The sequence below is a fragment of the Protopterus annectens genome, chromosome 5.part1, assembly GCF_019279795.1.
Source record: "Protopterus annectens isolate FY-2018-M chromosome 5.part1, PAN1.0, whole genome shotgun sequence".
NCBI lineage: Eukaryota > Metazoa > Chordata > Ceratodontiformes > Protopteridae > Protopterus > Protopterus annectens.
Window position 1 is genome coordinate 426,279,370 of NC_056736.1, and position 27,121 is coordinate 426,306,490.

Here is a 27,121-nt window from a genome sequence, read left to right on the forward strand (position 1 = left end):
TGCACCCAAGGCATAGTCTGATGTGTCTGTGGTGAGGGTCTGGCTGGTGTTGGGTTGTGAGAAGGGTAGTCCCTTGTTGTGGTAGCATGCTGCTGCCCACCAAAGAAAATCTTTCCTTAAACAAGGTATCATTGGTATAAGAGTCTCCAGGTCTTGAGAGTGTTGACACATAAGGCTTTTTAGGTACCATTGCAGTTTCCTCATATGCAGTTTGGCATACGGAATGAGTAGAATGCAAGAAACCATGAACCCCAGAGCTTGCAGGATTTTCCTTGAGGATAACTGGGGTCTGGTGGCTAGTTGAGAGAAGTAGGTTTGTTTTTTCTGGAGTAAGGAATGCCATCTGAAATGCAGTGTCCGTCCAGGCTTGCTCCCAGGAATACAATCTTTTGCTGGGTTCTAGTTTGGCTTTCTTTTCATTAATAGTATACCCCAGGGAGGTCAGTAGATCCTTTACATAGGTCAGGTGCTTTAGAAGCTTTTCCTGACTGTCTGCCTGAATCAGGCAGTCTTCTAAGTATGTGTAAATTTGAATATTTTCTGTCTGCAAAAAGCAATGGCGAGAGCCAGGCATTTTGTGAAAACTTTGGGAGCAGTGGATAAGCCAAAGGGAAGCGCAGAGAACTGAAAGTGCAGTGACCCTGTCCTGAAACGTAGATATTTCCTGCAAGATTCCCTGATTGGGATGTGTAGGTAGAACTCTTTTAGGTCTAGGGTGGCTAATCAAGCATCCTTGGAGAGCATAGGTAGAAGTTGCTGGAGGGTGAGCATTTAGAAATTTGGTAACACCAGGAAAGTGTTTAGAAGGGAAAGATTGAGGATGGGGTGCCAGGTGCCCTCTTTTCTGGGTACCAGGAAGAGTCTGTAGTAGAAACCTACCTGTTCTACAGGAACATGCTTTATTGCTCTCATAGAGAGCAGGGAAAGGACTTACTTTTTGGCCTCTGCCCACTGGTTTGGGGGAAGATATGGGAACCCTTTTGGGGTTGGTGGAGTGTGGAATAAAATTTGTATCCCTGGGACACTATGTCGAGCACCCAGTGGTCGTTGGTAATGGTGGCCCAGGTGCTTGCGTGGAAGGAGAGTTTACCTCCTAGGGGCAAGGGCGGGTGGGCAGAGGGAGGGGATTGTTAGTGTAAAGTCACTGAGTTCTTACAATGAGGGGGTGGCTTAGCACTCCCTGGTTTTGAAGAGGAGGAACTCCATTGCTTAGATCTCTGCATTCCCTAGGGCTGCAGTCTGGGGGGGCCTGCTTCCCCAGGGTCTGGGCTGAGCTGACCTGGAGGGGGCAGGAAAGAACCAGTGTTTGGAGGGGCAATGCCTACTGAACCTTGGTGGCTAGACCTGCAAGAAGTCTAAATGTCTGCATAGATTTAACTTTTTCTTCCATCTTTTTTTTTAAGACCTCCTCTGCCTTGGTGCCAAATAAGTTGTCTTTGGGCAGTGGTGCATCCAATAATTTGGATTTGACATGGTCTGGCAAGGGCTGTTCCTTTAGCTAACCATGCCTTCTATGGATAGAACCAGTGACTGCTGCCATGCAAGATGCTTCTAGGGCGTCAAAACCACAGAAAGCATTAGCTCTTGTAACTCTATTTTCTGCACAAGCAGGAAAAGAAGAGGATATTTTTTGTTTGAGGAGTTCCATGGTATGTTGCTGATATTTCAGCATATGGAACTGACAATTTAGTGCTCTAACAGCAAGAGAGGCAGAGGTGTATACTTTTTTACCCCATCTGTCTAATGCTCAGGAATCCCTACCTAAGGGGGTGGGATTCTTAGCAGAAGTTGCTTTAATTCCTTTAGGCCCTTGAGAGACAACCTCGGGGTCAGCAGTTGGATTTTTGATGGAACTTGTCTGGTTTCCTGGGAGCAGGAGGGACGGCGTCAGGAGTCAAACTGGATTCCATAAAATCATCATCCACAACATCCAGGACAGGAGGAATGGCCAGAGGTCTGTGCTGTGGAAGATCTAAAAATTCTCTGAGTCGCTTTTTTGACTGAGGGTAGTCCTGACATTCCCATTGGAAAACCTCCCTTAAGGGATGTAAAGTTTCCCCAAAGGAAAAGTCCTCAGGTGGAGAGGCTGAAGGGATGGATTCCTGTGCATCAGAATCCTCATAAGCTGAGAGGGGTTGCATGTCTTCATATTCAGATGCATCAGAGTCATCGGACTCCTGTTCAGATAAAACTACTGGGGACAAATCTCTTTCTTTTGAAAGGGGTAGCCTGGCTTCCCCTGATGAGCATTATAAGGTCTTCTGCCATTTTAAGCATCTGTGACTGAGCCAAGGAAGCAGGTGCCTGAGATTGGGTTGTTAGTTTCTTGGGTGTAGTTTGTACCCTGGGCCTTAGAAACTCGGAAGTTTTCGAAAAAACGGTAGACACACAAGAAACCGCCGGTCTGTGTTGAGAATTGGTAGTGCGAAGTACTTCCTCAGAAGCCGGTGCCTGCTCAGCGGCTCCGGACCCATCCAAGGTAGAGACATCTGCAGGATCCTTAGTCGATGAAGAATCTTGCGGCATACCAGACTCTGAAAGGGTCTCGGTAGCGGCCTGAAAATCCACAGAAACGGGCTTCAGGGGCTGCAAAAGCAACTCACTGAGGACTGGAGAACTGACAACTAGCTTAACTGAAGCATCTTCAGCAGTTTTGGACCTGTGCGGTCTGTCTTTATCTTTACATTTTTCGGAAGATCTGCTGTCGGATGACTTACTGAAGCCATATCGGAAATCGAGGACTGACAGTGAAAGTATCTAGCAGCAGTAAGGGCCCAATGCCGTACAGTTCTGGCATTGAACAAAGCACAAAAGCAACAGCGGGGGACGTCGTGGTCTGGGCCTAAGCAAGTAATGCAATAAGAATAAAAATTTCAGTGTGGTATTTGCTTTCCACAGGTGAGAAAATTGTTAACGTTTTCTGACATTGGTTAGAGCAAGAAAAAAAGGATCCCCAATGGGGTACTTAGATTTAGAAGACTTCAACTTCAATTTGGAAATGAAAAACTCAGGTAGCGGCCAACCGGCACTCTTGCGAAATGGTTCTGCTTCGGACTTCTCGGCAAAAAAGACTGATGTAATGGCATCGGTTGCCTTCATTTATAACACTGATGACCTGACGTCAGTCCTGGGTGACGGCAACCGACACAGAAATACTATGCCTCTGGCAAGGATAACTCAAATGTGATGACTGCAACGATGAAATATGAAGAACATCTGCCATTGTCATCCCCTTGCACAAAGGTGATGCCACTACTGACCCTGGAAACTATCACGCCATTAGCTTGACAAGTCTGATCTGTAAAGCCATGGAACATATTACTATGGATCTCATAAACAAGTACTTAGGCAATCTCCAAGCACTTGCTCCTACCCAGTTTGGATTCATCAGGGGCAGATTTTGCCTGCTGAACCAGACTGACTTCTTTGAGACTTTCACCAAGGCCCTGGATGTCAGTATATACAGCTTACCTTGACTTGGCCAAGGCCTTTGATACAATTCCCAACTCGGACAGCATCGAAAAGCTAACACAACTTGGCGTAAATCCCTATCTCATTAGGTGGGTGGCCAACTGGCTCACTGACAGGACCTACAAGATCAAAACAGATGCTTCCACCTCCAACAGCACACCTGTCACTAATGGTGTGCCCCAGAGATCGGTCCTGGGACCCCTACTGTTTGGCATCTACTTCTCGGAAGTCCAGGCAAAGGCAAAGACAAAGGGCCTGTGGATGACTAGAAGTTGGGTGCTGTCATTGACTCCCCAAATGATGTTAAACTGCAAGAGAGTCTCACAGCAACAAATGCCTGGTGCAAATGTCATGGCCTTAAGTTAAATGCAAAAAAATTTATTTTCATACCATTAAGCAAAAACATGGCCCCTACTGATTACCACATCAGTGGCAACCCCCTAAGCACACAACCTGTGGTGAGAGACCTGGGCACTCAGGTTGAAAACAATTGTACATTTGGCCATCATGTAGCGGGCAGTGGTCAGAAAAGCCTTTTACTTGGTTCATCACATAAGTAAAGTGATTGCACCCAGAAAAAAGGAGGTTATTACCTGTCTGCACTCCTCCCTCATTATGCCAATAATAGAGTATAACACCCCATTTGGTATGTACCTGTCCAAGCATCTGCACCAACTGGATAGGCCACAGAAATACGTCACAAAGAGAATCCATGGCCTCCAACACCTGTCTTATGAGGGACAGGCTCAAATCAATATCACTCTACACGCTATCGTACAGATTGGTCAAAGGTGATCTGTGTCTCCCCTACAAGGTAATATCGGACCCTGTCCTACTAGAGATGCTCTATATCCGTAAGTCTAACTACTCATGCAGTACCTGCTCAAAAGGCCTAAATCTAATATGCGACATCAACAAAACCTGCTGCAGAGACAGTTTTGTCTCCCAGTGGCTGCCCCATCTCTGGAATAGACTTCCCATACATGTCAAACAGAGTACCTTACTGACCCTCTTCAAGCACGACATTGATGAGTGGATGGGAAACCACAAATTTGTCCCAGAGGTTCCACCTGTGTTCCTCAATGACAGGGGTGACAGGTGCTGACTGAGGTTTCTTTTTTGGGGATAAACTCTTGGCTGGGCTTGTAAGGGCACCAGGACCATTAGCCTAGTAACCTCCTATGATCCTATGAAATGTTGGGTTTCTAAATAACTAATGAGGAAATATGAGTATGGAGGGTCTTCAGAACAAACAACTGGCAGATCTGACAGTTTCTGTAATCATGTTCAGCCCCTAGACAAAATATGCAATGGAAGTGGGAGATCTTTATGAGATATCTGCCTACCACAGTCACATTTCCTTCTCTTAGCTGACATTAACAAATCTTTCATTGAAAGATACAAGAAAAAGAAGGCTCCCCAATGGGTCATTTATCTGAGTATGTGTGGGCAATGGTAATAGCTGGCAACAGCATTGAAATTAATTCCTTTGTTCAGAACAGTAAGAGTTTAAACTCTTCAGGCTAATGTACCCTTTTGTCACATGGGCTTAGATCATACCCCAGAAGTACGAGTGTATGTAAGGTTTTTGGCTTTGGTAAGCCAGTGGGACATCAAATTACCATGGCAAGATAATCCAACAGTACTGCAACACTGCAAATTAAGGAAGTACATCCACCAATATTGGTTGTTCTATACTGTAGTTAGGACTGTGATACTTTAGTTACTTTGTACTCTTGGATGATGTGGGCAGCAAATAAGGAGCAAGTTAAAATGATGGCTTCAAGCGTTTCCTCAATCTTCATGAAGACTTTTACCCTTTCTGGGGTTTGTTACTCCTAGAAACGGAAGAAATGTAGAGGGCATGGGGTGGACTAACACAAGACCACCAGTGTAATGAAGACCTGCTTCCCCTTCAACAGAACATCCACCACAAAGTCCTGACATGGTGGGAAAAACAGAATTTACACCTTGAAAGGGGGATTCAGGATGGAGTTTCTGAGCTTTCACTTTAGAGAGGTCAGTCTCAGACAAGCCTTCCCATGCAGGCACATGGCTGAGCTTTAAGCACAAGGTCTGCACAGTGAAAACAGCAGTGGACAACATGGGAGATGTCTCCTGAAGTTTTATACCAAGACTTGGCCATGTCAAAATTGAGCCTAGAAATGACGACAGAGAGTGGAAAAAATGTACCTGACCAACAACTGATGGGGAGGTCCTCAGTGTTAGATGCTATGATTTGGGTAACAGCGGGTACTTCAGTAACTACAATTCCATTGTTTGATAGTTCTTCTAAACCAAAGTCAGGATCAACAGTAGAACAACCTATGAATGAAAGAGCTCAATCTGCACATCCCCTCAAACTAACTCAGGAGAAGGGGATGGCACTAGGATGTGGTGCATCCATCCATATTTCTTTCTAATGCAGACATCTGCTTGAAATGCACTTTTGAAGGTGAATGGGTCTTTAGTATCACATCTTTTGGCCGTCACCAGAAAGGAGACAAGCAAGTGCTGAAATTCGACACTCTTCCCACTACCTAGGAAAACAGAACTGGTCACTAATCAATCTTTTTCGACCTTACCCGCTCTGCAGCATACAGGAATAAAACCGCTAGACCCAGATGACCAAGGACTGTGGTCAATTAATGGTCCATGTACTATAGAAGCCAGTGAGGAGGATTGGCCTGAACATCTGCCATGAGCATACTCCTTTCATTTGGAAGGAAGCTAAATAACTCACTGCTGCACTGACTTCTAGACATGGCAGCAGAACACTGCATCAGTAAAAACAGGGTCATTTACATGCACTTGGCTGTGCCTTTCACTGCAGTCAGGATTATGTGAATGGGATGTACCGCACTTGTGTCAATAGTTAATATTTGCACCCCACTTTGGTAACACATGCATCGGGTCTGCAAGAGGTGGGAGTTGGGTTAAAAAAAAAAAACTCTTGCCACTGCTGATTATAAAACCACAAGATGAATTTGTATTTAGTTCTGAAAACAATTCAGATTTGACCTTTAAACATGGGCAGCCTCAGTATGGGGTGGGAAGGGAAACAAACTACTGTAATGAAAGAAGACACCCCTGGCTGCAAAACAGTAGAGTATAAAAAGGGAACAAAGCCGTTCATGACTTCTGAGAGGATGACATTATCCATCTTAGTCCTGCTCCCCACTAACTGATATCTTGAGGTCACTGTAATGGGGGAACTAATGGGCTCAAAACCTACAGAAAAGTATTGATGGTTGGTCTACATAAAAACATTATCCACATCATGCCTGGCCTGCAAGTATCCAGGACACTGTTCAAGCTTGGCTAAATGAATGCAAAGGCAATCTCCTTGCCTCTACACTAAGAAGCTGTCTTTTTAACAGAAGCATATTTTAATGACCATTTCAATAAAATTCAACCATAATGTGATCTAAATAAAATACACTGAGATCTAAGCTGGCAATAAATAAACACAAACACAAATATATATATATATATATATATATATATATATATATATATATATATATATATAGAGAGAGAGAGAGAGAGTTTGTAGCAATTTAACACAACATTATTAACACTTGCCTAAGGCATTAAATGTCACTCTTAAGAAATGAAGAAGAAATTATAACAAATGCCTTTACATTTCTAACTGGAACATGCACTCAAATACTGCTGCCTCTTAGGCAAATATATGCACGCTACCCATATTCCAAGAGGCCAAACAGTTTATCAGTACTGCAGATCAAGCCCTTCCAGTATGTCAACAATTTGGTCAGAGTGAAATAATGGAATGAGTACCACAATGCAAACTGCTTACCTCCTCTATGCTTGTTGGCAGCTTAGAAGATGGGAAGAAGGTGTATCTGATCATCTTGTACAAGTAATAGAAAAAGAGAATGCTGACCATAATCACCACAAAGCTTGATACTGCAGAAATCCCAAGATACAACAGGATCTTCCAAACTGATGGATAACCTTGGAAAAAAGGAGATGTATGACACTTCTGTGGTATTCTTAATGCCTTAATCTGCATCAGCAAAGCAACACTTACGCCTAGTAAAATGATCACATCTGTACACTACAGAGGTAGGTAAAGCTACTGAAGGGGTATTTTACTACCTTGACCTCCCTTATCCAACCAGCCTCCCAACCACCATGATCTCATAGAACATATGTAATGACTAAAATACTAAACAGGACAATTTAACAGTATATTAGATCTGAAAATATATTAATGCCACTCAGAGTTGTCAAGGCTGTTACCAAAGCCCCAAAAAAGACATCTCCCATCATTTCAGTCCAGACGCCTTGGTTTTATAAGCTGTGCTCTTAGTACCACTAACATTCACAATCAAGTCATGTACTCACCTTGAGGACAGAACTGAATAATTGCGGTTCATCCTCTTCAAACCCAAAGACCGAAATGCTAACCTTCAGGGCGCTCATCATGATTAAAACTCTTGCAGACTGCAGTTCCACCCCTGTAGCCATAAGGCACTGTGCACTATCATCTTCCTCTAGATCTGGAGCAAGCCACTCAAAAGCTGAGTGCAGCAGCAACATTCTCACAATACAATAATAAAACTACCCAAGAGGGACCCCTCCCCACAAAGCCAGGGGAAGGTGGATGGGAATGTTGAGAAGGATGTACCATGACCAGACATATCTATCATATGGTAAGTGCATAACTGTCCTGGTTCAATCTCCTCCAGCACTAAGGCAAAGTCCACAACAGACATAACTGTGGTCAAAGAAATGATGTTCTAAATTACACCTCCAGCTTGCAATATTTTGCAAAAGGACTTGAGAGACACATGCTTCATCTGCATAAGTCATCTATGAAGACATTCTTGACAAGAGCTTGTTAGGTAGGGACAGCCCTCACGGAATGAGCTCTGGGTTCACCTGGCAGCACCTTGCATTTACTGCAACAAAAACTGAAGCAATCAGACAATCATCTTAACTAAGTAGACTTGGAAACCTTTTTCCCCCATTTTATTTATTTTATTATTATGTACATAGGATATGAACAAATGTGTATTCTTTGCTTAGCCTTTTTTCCTACTCCGTTAAAAAGAATAATTGACTATGTATATGCATACACTACAGTAAATCTCTCCTGTTAGCATATTTCAGAAAGAATACTTCAGAATTAATGAATTGCTACAGAGTAATTAGCATATTTCAGAAAGAATACTTTAGAATTAATGAATTACTTCAGAGTAATTAGCATATTTCAGAAAGAATACTTTAGAATTAATAAACTGATTCAGAGTAACCAGCACAGCTATCTTGGCCATAAAGTTAGGGCCTGTTCCCAGGATAACCCTGCCTTTGTGTAAGAACAGACATGGCAGCTAACACACAAAACAAATAATAAATGGTCATAACGAAAAAAATAAGTAACAACATCAAAAAGACCCAAGCAAACCAAACTGTTTCCTGTGTAGTACCTTAAACTTCTTACAAAAGCAGGCCCCTGGGAAATATACAGATAAATCCCACATTACAAAGATACTGGTAAACCTTGAGGTATTTGACGTGTTTTTTTTTTCATGTGTGACATTTTTACTTGTTACTTTGATCCTTATTTGCAAACTTCTGCAATCATACCAATATTATAGATATTAAGCTTTTTTTAAACAGGGTCTTTTCACAAAATGGACAGGCTATCCATTTATGCTGCACCAGTCAGCCAACTGATAAAAAGAATTAAGCAAGTCATGACTAACGACTAGTAGGGTTTGGCTTTATTGGTATGAATAACTCAATAAAGATTAAAAGTAAAACATCAGTGAGCATTTAGAAACTAGGTGGCTGGAACACTTGATATGTCCTTAATAGATCATTTCCTTTACAGGAGGTTTAAGATGTTATATAATGAAGTGTCTGATATGAAACTGTTTCTACTAATTTTAAATTCCTTTTATGGGAAAAGGAGGCAATCATATACAAGGCCATTTTTTTTCCCTTTTGCTGTCCAGTTTATTTATATAGTTATTCCACCTATGGGGTTTAATTCCTAAATTTTCCATTGTATTTTGAAGCACATGAGAACAGATGCCACAATGCAGCTGTTTATATGAAGCAAAATTTGGAACTGAATACAGCAGCTTGGGCATGAAATTTAGTGTGTGTGTGTGTGTGTGTGTGTGTGTATGTGTGTGTGGGGGGGTGATATTTATCTAGGTTATTTGAGAAAAACAGGAGACCGTCCTTGTAGCAGTCCTTAACTATAGTGTGGTTCAGTGGGGGATTTGGATCCAAGAAGATAAGATGACAGTCTAGTGGTGGTACTTGACCAGATAGGGTGGGAAACACAGTGGGGTATAGACATGGACAATACTGGTAAAGAAAGGGTCAAAAAGGTTGCACCATTAGTGGGAAGGTGCATGATCTGGTATAGACAAATGGCATTTACAAAATCTAGGAACCACACTGCACAACTGTTGGCTGTATAGGTGGTTCTAGTTGATGGAGGAGCACCTAAATTCTCTTACAAGCATATTGGGTTTGACAGATATTTTCCCAAGTCAGTCAATATAAATCATGATTGTCAGAGGACAATGAAGAGAGTATATAATTCGAAAGGATACATCAGATGGCTTTGTTAAGGGTGATGATGGCCTCAAATACCTCAAGGTTGATGTCATATGGAATTTGGTGTATGATGAGGTTGTCATAGATAAATAAAACTATGCCTTTGCAATTTTTGGTATGTCTAAATGAGTATGTGTGAACAAAGATAAAAATATAGTGTTATTAGTAGATTGGAACTGCATTAAAGTAAGGATACGGATATGGAGGTGCTTGAAGGAAGAAAGGCTTCAAATATTGGACATGTTCTTAATTAAACTTCTAGCACTTTCTGGAGCCATCCTGATGTAAACTAAACAGCAATTAGCAAAGCTGATACGTCCAAGAGATGGGCATCGCCTAAAAAATGTACTATGAGGGCTGCAAAAGTTTTAGCCAGTAAGCAGAAATCATGGAATGATAGGTGCCGTCTTTCACTGGTAAAGCAGAATGACATTCCAGCCATCTTCTCCTGCAGTGACACACACTGGATTCCTCCTAGAATGACACCAGTTACAATATTTTTCTTCAATGATTTGTGCAATTTCATATTGTGGCATATTTCTTGATGATGGCAGAATACCACTTAACACTGTTTTTCATACCTCAGACACATATACAGAAACAGATCCTTCATGTCTCTCTGCATCTCCCTTAAGGAACAGCACTTTAGATTATTCATTCTCACACTGGCAACAAGGTTGTATTCATATTTAGGACAGAGATCCAAGTGCTCTAGTTACATATCAAATTATGCTTACTGTCACTTGCTCTTAACCTGGTAAGGGTAGAAGTTGTACTTCTAACTATAAACTAGTCAATTACTATGACTCTACCTTGAAAGGTTTGCAAGTTTTGTGGATTTTATGGGTGTATAACAGCAGTGCCGATTACTCGCTGGAGAGAGAGGTTAAGACGCAGGTGGGGTGTAGCAATTCATCTGTGTAGATGAAGTTAATTTGTGAAGTGTCTAGGGCAGAGCCAGATCCAGCACTAGATGACCAAGGCAATCTCCTAGGGCCCACAGGCTGGGAGGGGGCTCCACTGGCTAGGGGGGCTTCTATAACATTTACTTTTAATTGAAAGTAAAACAAAAAATATATACATCTTTAAGGGTGTTCTTCTTCTTTAAGAATGCCCTTACATCTCTGCACGCATGCACATCTACTGTTTGTAATTCAGCATACAGAATTTAAACCTACCGGGACAACAGATATTTCAGTATGGTGCTGGCACACACTGCTTATGACAGAATTTCTGTCTGCTGCTATACATTGGAGATCTGAAGCACAATGTTCCAGGTACTGCAAGTGTGTGTGTGTGTGTGTGTGTGTGTGTGTGTGTGTGTGTGTGTGTGTGTGTGATGTCCTATTTAAGGGTACCAGGTTGGTTAATTTAACCAAGCTCAAACCATTTACCTTGGCTACAGGGGTCAAGAGCCTGAATCCTCCATATCAACCATACCTCTCAACTTCTTATTACAAGAAATCTGGAAAAAGCCTTAAACAATGGGGGGCAAACACCCAAAACAGGCACAGATTATAAATATTGCTCTTACAAACTTAGAATGTTGTTAGGGCAACAGGTTTGATGTTAGCTTGCATTTTATGAAGGATATAAAGTTTGAAACTGAAATGTATGTCATTATTTAGTGACTTCAATCCTCTGTACTTAGCCAGAAAGAAAACACAGATTTTAAGAGGAACAGAACAAAATTATGAGGCAAAATTCTAGACATTCTGCAGAAGTCTGGGCAGCTGAGAGGTATGATTACACCAACCACCTCAGTGCATTTTCAAGGAAGTGTGAATTTTTCAGTGAATTTTCAAGAAATGTTCAGCTACCTTGCATTTTCAAGGAATTGTGAGCTTCAAGGGAGACGTTTACTGCTGCTCATGCTGCTTTCAATGTGCAACTGTTTTGTCTAGAAAATAGTCATCACTGTGCTACTGAATTTTAAAGCAGTGTTAACAGCACAAAAGGTGGCATGCTTGCTTTTGATGCAGATCATCTGTCCGCTCATGACTGGCAGTGGAGTTTTATGGCGTCGAGTTGCCAGCCCGGCGCCCAACCATCCAAAGAAGTCTCACACACACACACACACACACACACACACACACACACACACACACCCCTAGGGCCAATTTAGAGTGTCCAATCCACCTACTGCATGTCTTTGGGATGTGGGAGGAAACCGAAGCTCCCGAAGACTGTGGGTTCTAATCCCACACCATGCAGAAGGATTGCTGATACTGTGCTGTACTTTAAGGGGGGGGGGCTGCTGCAGTCCTGAGTTTGTCCTCCTTTGGATGAGATGCCTGGTAATTAGGAAGATGTTGGCGGTTTTCCATCCATTCTCTACTGCAATATTACCAGCTTACCATTTTTTTTAATGTAACATAGGCACTTTACTCTTTAAGGGCAGCAGGCACTGAATTTGTAGATGAAGCACTGAATTATAAAATTATTTGCAAGCACCAACCTCTTCAATTGTTGCAGATCTTTTTAATGTAGAATTAGTCAGGTGACTTACTTTTGCAGAGATTTACACTACTGACTGACACTGGTGGATTGCAATGACAGAAGTTTGAGTGGCCTTTTATGGTTGAAATGTTCTGAAATGGGCAGTTTTGTCATTACTGGTTCATATGTTTTTGTTTTAGTGCTTACTGGAAAAAAAGATCAAAACTACAAATTGAAAACACACACTAACAAGTGATGTTTTCTACAAGGAATATAATTTAATACAATTGGAACACATGCATGTACACATGCATTGTGCCAAAATGTGTGCAAGGGGCCTATGGTTTGAAAACATCCCAAAGGTAAACTTAATCCACCATTGGCCATATGCATTTTCCTTGAATGTGGGTTTCAATTCCATTTCAATGAATGTTAGTTTCAAGGGCAGAGAATTTTACTGTCAATGCTGTCTGTTTTGATTGTGAAACTGCATTGTTTTGTTTAGCAAATGTCTATCAGTGTTTATGCTATAAAATTTGAAATAAAAGTTTTAAATTAAATCCAAATACCTGTAATTATTCTAAAAGTAAATAAGAAAATAGTATGCACATTTACAGATTTGAACAGTGTTTATGGTAACTTTGGAGAAAAGGCCAAGTAAAGCGACACTGAAATGGCTGCAGTGTGGCGAGGTGCTGTGGGGGTGCTCCGATCCATTACCCCTGCATAGCGTCCCATTTGACCATGATCCAGCTCTGGTCTAGGGTGATAAAGATTTCCTTAAAACCTCAGGATATGAGGATTTATTGCTGCACTGCTGTGTCATGCAGGTATGATTCTTACTAATACTGAAGGGAAGGTGAGAGGTTGATCTCCAATTGCAGCGTTTACACCTCTCACCAATGGTGCCATTGTCTGCTATGAGTAAAGGATTGTTGATACACGAGGCCGTCTGCTATACTGTGTCAATGTGCTAAGTGTAAACAAAATAGGCACAGAAAGGGCTACAGCAGACTAAGGACCCAAGTTAAAGACAAGCGAAGGACTCTAACTTTAATAGGAAAGCTGGTGCAATAATGAGGATCAACCACTAATTTAGTAATGCTAGACAATCTGGTACTACAGCTGGTTAAACAATCAGAATGCAGCTGGCAGCAACACAAAAAACTGATCTAACTTTTGAATCACAAAAACTGGAGGAAAATCAGGTAAGCAGTCAACCAAACTGAACTGTAGATAGCTAATCAGTTACTCAGCTAGCAATTATAGCATAAAAGCTGCAGGAACTTAAAGTAGATAAGTAAACCTAGCTGAGGCTACAGTTAAACAGGCAACCAGTGATTCAGGTGGCAAGGAAGTCAACGAAATGCAGCTGGAACACAAGCAACAATTCAAGCACACCAAGTAATTTGGTAAGTAGAGCAAAAGAAACACAAACCATTCCACAAAAAAATTGAGAAGGAAGGTACAACACAGCCCTGAGAACTCAGTCTCAAAAAAACAAACAACCACTGAGACTGCCTGAAATGAAAGTGTGCATAATCTAAGTGGCAAATTTTGGGGATGTGCATGAAAGTAGGCAAATGAATAGTGCTTTGATGAGATGAACAGTTGAAAATAAAGCCAGAATGAATGAAATAGTTTAATCCCACAAGGATTAAAACAAAAGGCTTAAAAAGCTTATTAGGGCGCTGAGACAAAACAACTCTACTGCCAGATAAATATATGCAACTCAAGCAGGGCCTGCAACTCAGAAACCCTTCAAAAAGCAGTCTTCCATGACAAAAAAATGTGTCCATGACAAGTATTTCAATTCAAAAGTAGCACTAGTAAGTTTTCCAACATAAGTCAAGGATTAGTGACAATATTGATTGCCCTCTTAGGAGGAGCTTCTGCCCCTCACAAAACTGTATAAACAAAGGAGAAATCAAAATGAGCTTGCAATCATGCACAAAATGAAAGTCTTCCATGAAGAGATGGACAAGGAAGCTGGAAACATGAGCTCAAGAGAATGAACTCAAAAATATTTTGAACACAAAAAATCAAATTGCCACTCCACTCCAAAAATTTTGGGGCCTTTAAATAAAAATCTCTTCGATTTCCTAGGGGCATCTGGCTTCCATAATGGCATACAAAATCATAGTGAGCTGAAATTTCTGCAGCATGAATCTTAATTATAGAGTTCAAAAAAAGATTAAGAGGAACTGTAGATACATTATTGAAGAGCCACAGAAAAATTAGGCCTGAACAGCTTCTGAGAGACTGCTCAAGGCATGGAAGCTAAGAGCATCTTTTCCCTAGCAGTGGTCCCTTAGTAGTGGGTACCAGTGTCCATAATAGTTTAATAAAATCATCCTTGGCTTGTCTGCTGTGTCTTAAACAACCTTTGGAGGAAGAAGAAGAAGAGAGAGGCATGGATACACATGAGGAGAGATCCAAGAAAAAGACTAACAGATGAAGATCCCAGCTTCAAGCTGTGTGATGAAACCCTTTGTGCAAAACTTTGGCAAGTGGTGCCATAGTAATCCAACCCCTATTAAATGTAGATTAGTGAAATCAACATGTCAATTGTTCCCCATGAAGATCCACCACCGGGCAGAGGTGGAATGTCTTTTTTGTCTGTCTGCATCAGAAACAAGAGCATCAAAACAGAGCTAGACCCTGAAACATTAGTTGCAGAAGGGCTGCCGCTGGTGGTATGAAAATCATTGCCTGCCTGCATAGGGGATAAGAGTGTGTCACTGTTTGTGTCTGTGTCTGTGAACTTTGTTGTTTTTGTGTTGTAGGATCCATGCAAAACCTGCCAAACAAACTTGAAGGCTCCATGCTCGGCATGGTTGCTAACTGAAGAGCTGGTTTGCTATATGTAGATGCTGTATATCCACTTTCCATTTAGATTGGCTCTTGGATCCAATTAGCCAGGCTGTAAGATTTGTCGAGGCTGCTGTCGTTAAAATCTGACGAAATCTCTCTGGAGACTGGAGTAACTCCTTTCCAGCAAAATTCTTAACTGAACAAAAAAACATTTGAAGCATGTTGGTGTGTAGATGCTGTAGTCTCCAAATGCTATTTGAAAGCTTTCCATTGCTGTGAACTCCCCCCTTGAGAGCACATTGCAAAGTGGCATCTGACTGCGCGCAATACGACCTAAGGCTTGTGAACTGTTTGGGACCCACCTGCCAGCCACCACAAAAAAAGAAGGAGTAGATGGAAGAGAGATATCTTTTGAGAAGTTGGTTGATCATGTCTACTGTGCTGCATCTGGGCTGCTGTATTCAGTCTCAATGAAGACTGAACCTGTCTTAGAAGGTATCTGGTCTAGCTTTTATTTCAGATGGTTACCATTTACCCCTGGAAAGACCCCAGTACTATTCCACTGCTGCAACAGTCCATCCTTTCTTGATCATCTTTTCCAAGCTCATGTCTTGAGAATTACTAGATGAATTTTTATTTCCTTGTGATACCCCAGGCAGTGGAGCACTGCTATGACATATTCAAATGCTAGAGAAGGTCTTCCTTTTCAGATAATGCAGAGAATGATAGCTGAAATTTCCATAGATTTGAATTCCCTTTCTGCGCAAATGTCTTATAGGCACATGAAGGTATGCTTCCATGGTCTTAAGCTTACATGAGATCTGGCTTTAGCAGAGAAGGTAAGCTGCCCAGCAATCTTTGTTTTGAACTTGTAGGACTGTGATAACTTGCATGGGATATTGGTTGAAAAAAGGAGTCGTGTTCCAGTTCTTTGGTAAAAGGAACAGTCCAAAAAGCTACTGTCCTAAGGCAACATTTGTTTGATGGGACTGTCTGCATACCCCCAGAGATGTAATAAATCCTTATGAATTTCTTTCCCCTTCTTTGGTACCTGGTCTGGCCTCTTTTCCTTTCCTAGGATGAAAAACCTGCACCTGTGGGTGAATGAAATGAAGAGTAAAAGAGAATCTTGTGGTGTAATTAAATCCCAATTTTCTGAAAAGAGAAAATTGCCTCCCAAGGGGCAAGAGTGACAGTGAGAGGTCTGGCGTGGTGAAGAGACTCAGGTCATTCTGTCTCTGAAAAAATTGACCCCCTGCCTTCTCTGAGTCTGAGCAGGAGAACTCCCGTTCTCACCCTAAAAGAAACCACTGGCACTCCCTGACTGAGCTCTAAAAGAACCCCTAGACTGGGAATCGGCCACAGGATCACCCATCCCTTAGTAGGCCAATTTCGTTTAAACTTTGGAGCTGCACCTGCAAAAAATTACAACGATCTGCATAAATTTAGACCTTGTCCTCCATTTTCTCAAATCATCCTTTAATGAGGCAATCCTCAATTTTCAAAACTAAAGTTAGCATCCAAAATCTTTTGTCTCTGCATAGATCAAGCTGGTGTGACATCCAACTTTAACGTGCTCAGGTAAGAACAGAACCAGTGGCAGCCACCTCGAGCGTCGACGCAGCATCAAAACCACATTGCAAGTGGTCCCTCCACTTGTTCCAAACCACATTGCAAAGAAGTGGCACCACTTGTTCAGACACATGAACTAAATCCAATCCACCTTTTACTTCAATCCCTCCCCCATAGAGTTTGTGGAGCTATATTCCAGCAACTGGAACACTCAATATGATATAATAAAGTGGAAGAAAGACAATTCAATTTCTTATTTCATTAAAGCAAAAGCCGTACAATCTTTCTTTCTCAGAGAACAACATTTGCCTCCTTACTTTCTTTCCCATCCTGAACAACCCTTGCCTCTTACCTTCAGTCTCCCCCGGAGAACACTTTCTGGGCATGACTACTATAGTACCTATCAGGTTTACCAGGGGCAGGAGGCAGGGCATCAGGGTAGAGGAAGCCTCAGCAAAGACCTATCCCACATCACTCAACACAGGAGCAATAGCTCAGGAGCTCAGGGCCTATGCTGGGGTATATCCTAAAATTCCCTCTGCTGGTAAAACAAGAATTCCCATCCTCCTGGGTAAAACGAAATCTCTGGCCTTCCCATTTAAAATGAAAATGAATGGAATGAGGAGAAGGAAAAGGAAAAATCCTCAGAGGATCAGAATAATGAATCGAATCATCCAGAGCTGAAGGAGACTCTCAACCCTCTCTGAAAAGACTCAAACTCTCAAACTCAGCCTCTGAGGCTCTCAACAGGCTCAACTGACACTGCCTCTAGAAGTCATAATCATAAGACCTCTAATGACTTATCTACAAATCTCTGCCATTTTAAGCATATGTTTCTTAGGCACAGAACCTGAAGTGCTAGTTTCTTAGGCTCCCTGAACAAGTGCTTGGAGCAGACCTGAAAGGAGTCTTTGTCTGCCAGAGAGAGAGCTGAAACAGAGGAAGAGGAAAATCCCATCAGCCTGGCCTCTGAAATCCCATCAGCCTGGCCTACCTCCTGAGAGGGAGACTCCCTCCTGGTAAAGTCTCTGCCTGAGACTCCTCAGAAACTCCTGGCAAAACCTCTCTAGCTCCTCCGCGCCCTAAAGAAACCCGTCCGGACTGCGGTTCTTCCTTTGTCCTTGCTTTGTTGCTTTGTCCGGCACACTTTTGGCGGGCGGAACATCGAGCGGCGTTTTATAATTACAACGCTTCCCCAAACACTAACCTGCACAGTCTAACCCTTCTCTTAATAGTTCGTTAGTTTAAATCTAAATCAAGCACAAGACGTCGTGCGCTCAGGCCTAAACAAAGGTATACAACAAGGTAGGTAATCCCAAAGAGGTATCTTCTTCCCACAAGAAATACAGTTATTCACTTTTCTGACATCTTAAATACTGAGGCAAGAAAAAAAAAAAAAAGTTCCAGGGTACTTAGAATAACTCGACCCGGGTCTGAAAACTCCGACTTCAAAAATTTCAGAACGCGCCAAGCATCGCTACCTGCAAAACTGCTTCTGCATCGGACCAAAGAAAAAAAAAAGACTGAGGAGGTATAGCGTGTCCAGCGGCATTAGTACTGTCCGTCCTGACATCAGTCCCGGCCGACTGACCGGCGTCAGCCATATATTCGGGACCCGACTGGACAGCGGACTACCCTATGGTTAGGACTGCAGCAATGTGGAATGAAGAACATCTGAGCAACAGCAGTAATGCATTCAGCAACACTAACAGCTCAGCAAAACTAATTCAAGTACACTAGAAATAAGGCAGAGGTAGACAGGTTTAACAAAGATAATACTAGAAATAAGGCAGAGGTAGACAGGTTTAACAATGATAATACAAGAATAGTGACAATTCTATGGCTAACAGAGCAAATTCGGCAATGGAAACAATACCGTTCAGCAAAAACTTGTGCACATTGGAAACAGGAGTATTTTTACGTAACTCAGGAAAAGATGACTATGACAAGAAAAATAAAATCAGCAAATGCACCAGAACAGCCACCATGCCCCAGGATTCCTACTCCTCTTTTCTTGATACACTGGAAAATATTACGGTTCAACCAAACACCCTAATAATAGGTGATTTCAACTATTCCACCAATAACTGCTAAAACTACTCATGTACCAACTCCTCCGCGCAACATTTTCTGGAATTCATAAATTCCAATGTCCTGGATCAACTTATCCACACCCCCACCAGGGGCAACAATATCCTAGACCTAGTCATTACCAGCATGACTGACTGGTGTTCCACACCTGAAGTCAACTCCTCTTTGGTCAGATCCGACCATAAGCTAATCACCCTAGATATCCCCATCCCGCCCCCACCCACCATTAAGGAAACCACGGTAAAAAAAAGTTCTCCAAAGCCAACTTCATGCTTCTTAAGACAGAAGTGGCAAACTTCATGACACCCATGGAGATGGACAATACAGTTACAACTGCTGAATCCTACACAAGCGCACTTTCTAAGCACTTACACAAGTGCATGGATCATGCTATCCCAAACAGAACCAAGACGTTATCTTCCAAAAAAAGGAAGCCAATCTGGTTTTCCCCTGCCATAAAAAACTCTACAACAGAAGGAAGAAACTTTTGCAAAAGAGAGTAAAATCCCATGAGTGCAGGAGCTCCCTGGTCAGCCTCGGTAAGAAGCTAAGATCCCTTATAAGATTCTCTAAAGCTAGCTACATAAACAAAATAACCACTGATTCTAAGGGCAACCACAAAGCATTCTATAGCTATGTCAACAATCTCAATGGCAACACCCAGATCTGCTCTGAGTTACAGCACAACGGCATGAAAATTACAGAACCAACTAATATTGCCAACATCCTGGCAGATAGGTTCAGTGCTAACTTTACCCCCCCTCTCACCCCCTAAAGGGCCCATATCTGTACAGGAAGAATGTAGAGTCCCTGTAATCACATCTATGCAGGTAAAAGCTGCACTCTCTAAAACCAGAAACACAGCATTCATGGGACCGGACAACATCCCAGGCTGCATTTTACATGAACTTCAGAAGGAACTGGCTCCCCACCTAAGCACCATGTTCAATCATAGTCTCATCAGGCATTGTGCCCACTGAATGGTGCACAGCAACAGTTATCCCACCCCACAAAGGGGGAGCCACCACTGATCCTGGGAACTATCACCCTATTAGCCTGACGATCATGGTCTGCAAGACCATAGAACATATAATCATGAATCTCATAAACAAAGACATTGGTAACCTGCAAACTCTGGACCCCACCCAGTTCGGGTTTGTGAAAGGCAGCTCATGCCTTATGAACCTGATCGACTTCTTTGAGGCAGTCACCAAAGCCGTAGATGAGGTGGTTCACACAGCCTATCTTGACCTCACCAAGGCTTTCAACACTATCCCCCATTCTGGAATTATAGCTAAACTCACTAAACTACGTATAAATCCCTATATCACAAGATGGGTTGCCAACTGGCTCACTGACAGAACCCACATTGTAAAAGTTGCAGACTCCAAATGTGACTTCAAGGCAGTGACAAGTGGAGTACCACAGGGTTCAGTCCTGGGACCTCTCCTGTTTGGTATCTACTTCTCTGAAGCACAGGCTAACACAGAAGGCCTCTGGTTAATGAAGTTCGCAGATGACTGCAAACTAGGAGCCATAGTCGAGTCCCCAAATGATGTTGACATCCTACAGAAGTTCCTCACTGAGACAGATGCCCGGTGTCAGAGGCATGGCCTCAAGCTCTATGCCAAAAAGTGCATTGTCATCCCCTTTGGTAAAAACTCTGTACCCATGAACTACCACATAAGCGGTAGTCTACTTAATGCCGAATGCGTGACAAGAGACCTTGGGACCCAGGCGGACAGTAGTCTCTCCTTTGATAATCACATCGCCACAGTAGTCAGGAAATCCTTCTATGTGGCACATCTCATCACAAAAGGGTTCTCGCCCAGGAAAAAAAAGAGGTCATTGTTCCCCTCTACTTGACACTCAATTAGACCCATTATAGTGTACAACGCCCCTTTTGGAATGTACCTCACAAGACATCTGCAACAGCTGGAAAGGCCACAGAAGTTCCTCACAAAGAGGATTACTGGCCTCAAACAGATGCCCTACACTGAAAGTCTCAAAAAACTCAAGCTTTACTCTGTAGCATATCGCCTACTCCAAGGAGATCTCTCCCACCTTTCTGAACTAGTATAGTCCAGTTTTCAGGTTATTGCTGAATCCAGAGCTGTGTTACAAGTTTCTGTGTTGCCATTACCTTACTTGGAGAGAAGGAAGTTTCTCTGTTCACCTGTGAGAGAGGGGAGCTTTGTGCAGCCTATCTGTCCCTGGAGGAGTGGTTTCAGCCCAGAAGTTAGTAGTTTATTGGTCATTTTGGGATAATTTCTATCTCTTTCACTTCCTGCTATAAAAACCTCATTTGCACAGTTTTTACGCTTGTATTCCGCTCAGCAAGTGCCTTCCAGGTGTTCTGCAGAGTCTACAGCAGCAGAGAGACAAAAGAGTAACTTTGGAGTGATTAAGTATCAGTTTTCTGCTTTTCTTGCTGTCTTAACTAATTCTGCCTAAAACGGCAGTTTTTTTTTTTTTTTTCTTAGCGAATCTGTGATTTAAAAAGTTTGTTATTGTATACAACTCCGCACAGCTCCTCGTGGTGTCCTGCAGAGTGATACAGGCAACTAGTAGGCTACACACTCAAGTGCGCTAGCTGAATTAAAGCATTTACTGCGTTTCTGTACCTAATTTCTGCTACTTAAAAAAAAAAAAAAAGAAAATCCTTGTTTCCCGCCTTTACTGAATGAGAATAGTCTAGTCTTCAGGCATTGCTGATCTCTGGGCTGTGTCATAGTTCCTGTGTTGCCCATATCCTTATTTGGATAGGAGGAAGCTTCTTTGTTCACCAGTGAGAGTGGGGAGCTCTGAGCAGCCTATCTTTCCCTTGAGGAGTGGTTCCAGCCCAGTAACTTGTAGCTTATTGGCCGTTTTGGGCCATTTCCTATCTTTTTCTAACCCCCCTGCTTTAAAGCCAGCTTTAGCGCACTTTTACGCTTGTAATTTAAAGTTTGTCCTGTTTGTTGCATTTACCTTTTGAGGCTACACACTCAAGTGCGCTAGCCTGTGTTACATATTTATTGCATTTTCCTGCTGTTTGCTGCAAAAAAGAAAAAAAAAAAACAATTACCCTTGTTTCCCGTCTTTCCTAACTTAGAGTAGTCCAAATACAGGCTTTGCTGTTTTCTGGATTTTTGGAAAGTTCCTGTGCTGCCCAATTCCTTTCTTGGAAAAAGGCAGGCTTCTTTGTTCACCAGTGGCAGTGGGGAGCTTAGAGCAGCCTATCTATCCCTGGAGGAGTGTTCCCAGCACAAGAATCTGGTAGTCTGTTGGCCGTTTTGGGCCAATTTCTAGCTCTTTCAAGTCCCTGTGTATAAAACCCGCTTTGGCATGGTTTTTGCACTTGTTACTACTCAGCCAAGCTCCTCCTCGTCCTGCAGAGTGGTGCTAGCAGCAGAGAGGCTAAAAGAGCGACTGCTAACCTGATAAAAGTGTTTTTTTGCTGCTACTACCTGGGCGACTGTCCGATCTAGCTAAACTGCAAGTATTTCTGCTTCTTGAACTGTTTTAAACTGTTTAAAGTTGTTTTTGCACCTGCACTTTTAAAGTTTGCCCTGTTTGTTGCATTTACCTGTTGAGGCTACACACTCAAGTGCGCTAGCCTGTGTTACATATTTATTGCATTTTCCTGCTGTTTGTTGCAAAAAAGAAAAAAAAAAAAAAAATTATCCTTGTGTCCCATCTTTCCTGACCTAGAGTAGTCCAAATACAGGCTTTGCTGTATTCTGGACTTCTGGAAAGTTCCTGTGTTGCCCATTTCCTTTCTTGGATAAAGGGAAGCGTCTTTGTTCACCAGTGGCAGTGGGGAGATTAGAGCAGCTTATCTATCCCTGGAGGAGTGTTCCCAGCACAAGAATCTGGTAGTCTATTGGCCGTTTTGGGCCAATTTCTAGCTCTTTCAAGTCCCCCCCATGTATAAAACCCGCTGTAGCACAGCTTTGCGCAATTTTGCGCATAGCGCTGCATCGGGCAACGCCGCTTAATTGGGTTTAAGCCATTCTCGGCTCCACAAAGTCTGCTCTTCACTTTTTCCCTTACAACTGATCTAGTTCTCATAATAAACACCCTATTCCTACTCTAAAGCCTGGCACTTGCTTCACTAAAGCAATTATATAAGTCAGCACTAAAAAATTAAAAGCACTACACCCTCACAAACTCCCCTTAAGTACCTTGCTCCCCATTGGCCCTTTTTTCAGTTATAAAGGAATTCCCAATACTATTCTAGCATGTCCAAAGGTCAGTTGTCAATCTCCTCTCCGGTCCAGCTGGTGAATCTGGGAATCTTGAGGCAATGTTACAACTGCCTCATGTACACAGACAACCCTCTCCTCCTCCCAACAAATTCCAACACATGTGAGAGATGCAACCATATAGCCAAACTAGAGGCTAAGCTCTCTCAACTCAGTACTGGCATAACCAGTCAGGAGGAGAAGGAAACCACACTCGCTACAATTCCAGTCTCACATGGACCTACCACGACAGCAAACCAAACACAAACACACAAAAACATACTCGGAGGCTCTAAATAAAAATATTTCTAAGCAACAGAGACCTCCAAAGCAGGCAACCAAGCAACCGCTACCCCAAAACAAAACACGTGCAACACATAGCTCACAAAGCCAGTGTGCCGAACAGTCACAGCCCTTAAGGCTAAACAACACACCTGATACACTTGTAATAGGTGACTATCGTCAGGCACACTGACGTCCCGCTCACCAGGCTGAACAAGAAGAAGGTCATGGTGAGCTGCCTGTCGGGCGCTAGGATCCGCCACATAACACAAGCACTCAGGTCACTCCAAGGCAAGTACAAATATGACTCAGTCATTGTCCATGCTGGTGTGAATGACCTGAGACGTACCTCCCTGAACTACATGAAAAGAGACATAGAGGAGCTCTCTGAGCATGTAGCCCAGGCCGGTATGACCCTGACCTTGAGTAGCATATTACCCTCACCAAGAATGATGCCACAATATGAAGACAAGATGATCAATTTCAACAACTGGCTTAAGTATTGGTGTCATTCAAAGGGGATCCAATGCCTGTCAGCCTGAGATGACATGCTCGACAAGCCACGATGCTTTGCTAGGGACGGCTTGCACCTGTCACCCCTGGGCTTTCAGATATTGGCAAAGGCTCTTGCCACCCCTATAGTGCCTTTTTTAGACAAGGCTCAAAAGGCAAACCCACCTCCATAGGTATCACAAGGGATAAGAAACTAATAGTAATGCTACTCAATGCCAGAAGTCTAAACCTCAAGATGCATGCACTCAAAAAATTCAAGTCTGTCTCCGGCATAAAGAAGCAAGTTGACCCGGCGTTTCCTCTGTGTTTCTCTGTTGGTCTTCATCTTGCCGGCATCAACCGTCAGTTTTTGTCAGTCCAGTCATGAATCCAAAATGCTGCATGGTAAATGGAGCATCTAAACATGGTATGTTGCCAATGTTAGTGATGACTAAAAACCGGTCCGGGCTGTGCACATATACAAACAACCACCTAGAAGAGAAATAGAGGGTAGCTGGTAATTAGCAAGACATCTCATCGGACATTTTCCTCAGTGTGGTAAGCCCCAAGGTAGGTGGTATCCCTGGCTATAACATCTATCATTGGCCCCATAGCAAACAAGTTAAAAGTGATAAACTAAAAGATGTAAAAGTGCTACTAACTTGTTTATATATATCAGCCAAACCCACTATAAGAGACCCCCTAAGGCAAATGTATAATTAGATCAGATTAACAGTAGGAAATGCTGAGGGAAGGAGGGAAAGCCTGATCGCTATAATGTAGCAGTTCGGGAAATGTCATCGTAAGTAGGTGGTTGTATTAGAATCCTATAGATGGTTCTGCAGATAAGACTCTGGGTAGAATACCTGTGGAAACAAGGGAGGAGGATCTTCTGTGGTATGAAAAGCTTAGGTGGAAATGGTGTTTTCAATGGCTTTTCCTGCTCGGGAGCTTAGTATTTCCTAAAAGTTTGAGTTTTGTTTGGCAAAAATAGTAGGCTCTTCTGTGTAGTGTCTTTCTTTAATGCGTCTTCGGGTGCCTTTCTCGTAGTGTTAGATGTGTGCAATAGTCTGCCTGCTGTTTATATTCATGTTTGGTATGTGGTATTTAGAGCAAGGTAGGTGGATTTATCGATGAAATTCTCATCCATTGGAGATATAGAGAAATAAAGACACTCTTAGTTCCCTCTTGGGCAGGCTCTTAGGTTTGGGTGGGGAAGACTGCTACAGGTAGGAGGAATGTTATGTAGGCTTGCAGTGTCTAATGAAGTATTTGTTGTTGAAAATATTTTTTCTGAAGTGTTGGTGTTAGGAAAGGGTGAGGTTGCTGGTGTTTTGTTGTGTAGTGTCTAACCTGGATTTACAAAGAGTGCTTCAGTGTAGGTTTATAGCAGAGAACTTAGGTCCAGGGCTGATTGTAAGAAGGGAAATTGAAATTAATTTCTGTAAAAGGTTTGAACTCCTCCTTGCTGAAGTAATTAATGTCTGAAAGAAGTTTTTCATTTACTGGGTGTTGTAGGTATGCTGTTTGATGGGAATTTTGGAGACAGGTGTCAATTTTTCTGTTGGCTTCCTCTATTTGACACATAAATTTTTCTTCTGGAGGTTTTCCTCCTCTTTTTCTTCTGCTTGCACAAAGGCTTTTTCATTGAGAAGTCTAGTGTTCTCATGTAATAATTCTGGCTGAAATAGCAATCTAATTCTTTAGGTATGTGTACATAGTCCTGCTGCTCAGTTCGCTAGGTTTTCAGAATAACATTAGTAGTATAGTTTAGTTTGACACATCTTTTTAGCAGTTCAGTAGTGTATTGGACAAACCTTTCCATTGGCCAGCATAGTTTCTTCATGCTCTCCTGTTGGTTTGTAAGTATTGTAATATCAGGGGAGCGCTTGGGGTCTTCCTTGATGATTAGCTGGTTGACTTGTGTGGATGTCCATGCAGTCAGTTGCAACAGGGATGCTCCTTGTAAGCCACTCCTTTTCAGCTGAGTTAAGGGCAAAGGCACTGTGAATGATAAATGGTTGTCTTGCGGTGATGCCCAGAGATTTCTCTGAGTGATGTCTTCTGATTCAGCGAGATAGTTCTATAGAGATGGTTCCTCTTCCTGATTTTTAGTAATAATCCATATATCAAGTATCTCTTGGGAATGCATATGCGTTCATGTGGTTATGTGCAGCTTCGAGCTTAATCCACTTGGCATGCTGTAATATGTCTGCTAGAGGCAGTTGTTTGAGCGAGTGCAGATTGTGGTGTTGTATGTGTAGCTGTGTAGCTGTCCCATTTCTTTGAGACCTGTTTGTTGGATGTCCTGTGTTGCTTTGTTTCGTGCCTCTTTGCCAACTTCTGCTCTTTTTGTTGCCTAAGTTTTACTGCCATTTGCCAGTTTAGTTGATGCAACTGGATGTTTTAGTTCCTGTCCAGCCAGCGATCCTGTCTCTATCATGGCATTTGTCCCATTCTGGAATGAGTGCCTTCTTGGTTGCTGTACCATGGTCTGGCTGGTGTTGGCCTGGGTTATCCCTAGGCCTCTCCTGACCGCATTTTGAACTTGTAGGAACCAGGATTACTTGGGTTTTCTGTTTTGTGCTTTGTTTGGTGAAGTTGTTCCTGTTGGGTTAACTCTGCTTTTCTTTCTTGTGTATGTGGTCTGACCATGAGTCCCAATTATATGCCATTAATTTTGCAGGGCTGTTTCGTTTTGTCCTTGCCAGAGAGTCTGGGTTCAGTTTTGCATTTTTTTGTAGTGCAGAATGCCATCTGTTTTTTCTTTGGTTTTTGTAAATTTCTGTTTCTAGGTTGTGTCTTGTTCGGCAACAAGAAAATTCTTTTTGTGTGTATCGTAGTTCTTGACTATTGTGTCTAAGTAATGTGTCCCCTGCTTTGTACTTGACTTGTTGCTTTTGTGTTTGTTGTTTGCTTTTTGGTTTTGTTGTCCCTGTATTGGGTTCAGTTTAAGGGTAATGTAGAATTATGGGCGATTAGTCTGTTATGGCGTTTTCTGGATACAGGCTGATACTCTGATTCTGAGAAATGATAGATCTGCCCAGGCAAGAAATGAATTAGATGGTTCTGATCTTGACAGAAATCTATTGAGCTTGTATCCCAGTGCTGATAGTAAAGTAAACGACAGG

General features: G+C 42.4%; 1 protein-coding gene across 1 annotated transcript in view; it reads right to left on the reverse strand.

The window, feature by feature from the left end:
- Positions 1–27,121, reverse strand: part of LOC122803464 (interferon alpha/beta receptor 1-like) — a 591,175-nt gene that overhangs the window by 75,102 nt on the left and 488,952 nt on the right. The window contains exon 9 of the mRNA XM_044073082.1: positions 7,292–7,449. Coding sequence (XP_043929017.1) covers positions 7,292–7,449 — 158 coding nt within the window. The remainder of the gene's footprint in view (positions 1–7,291; positions 7,450–27,121) is intronic.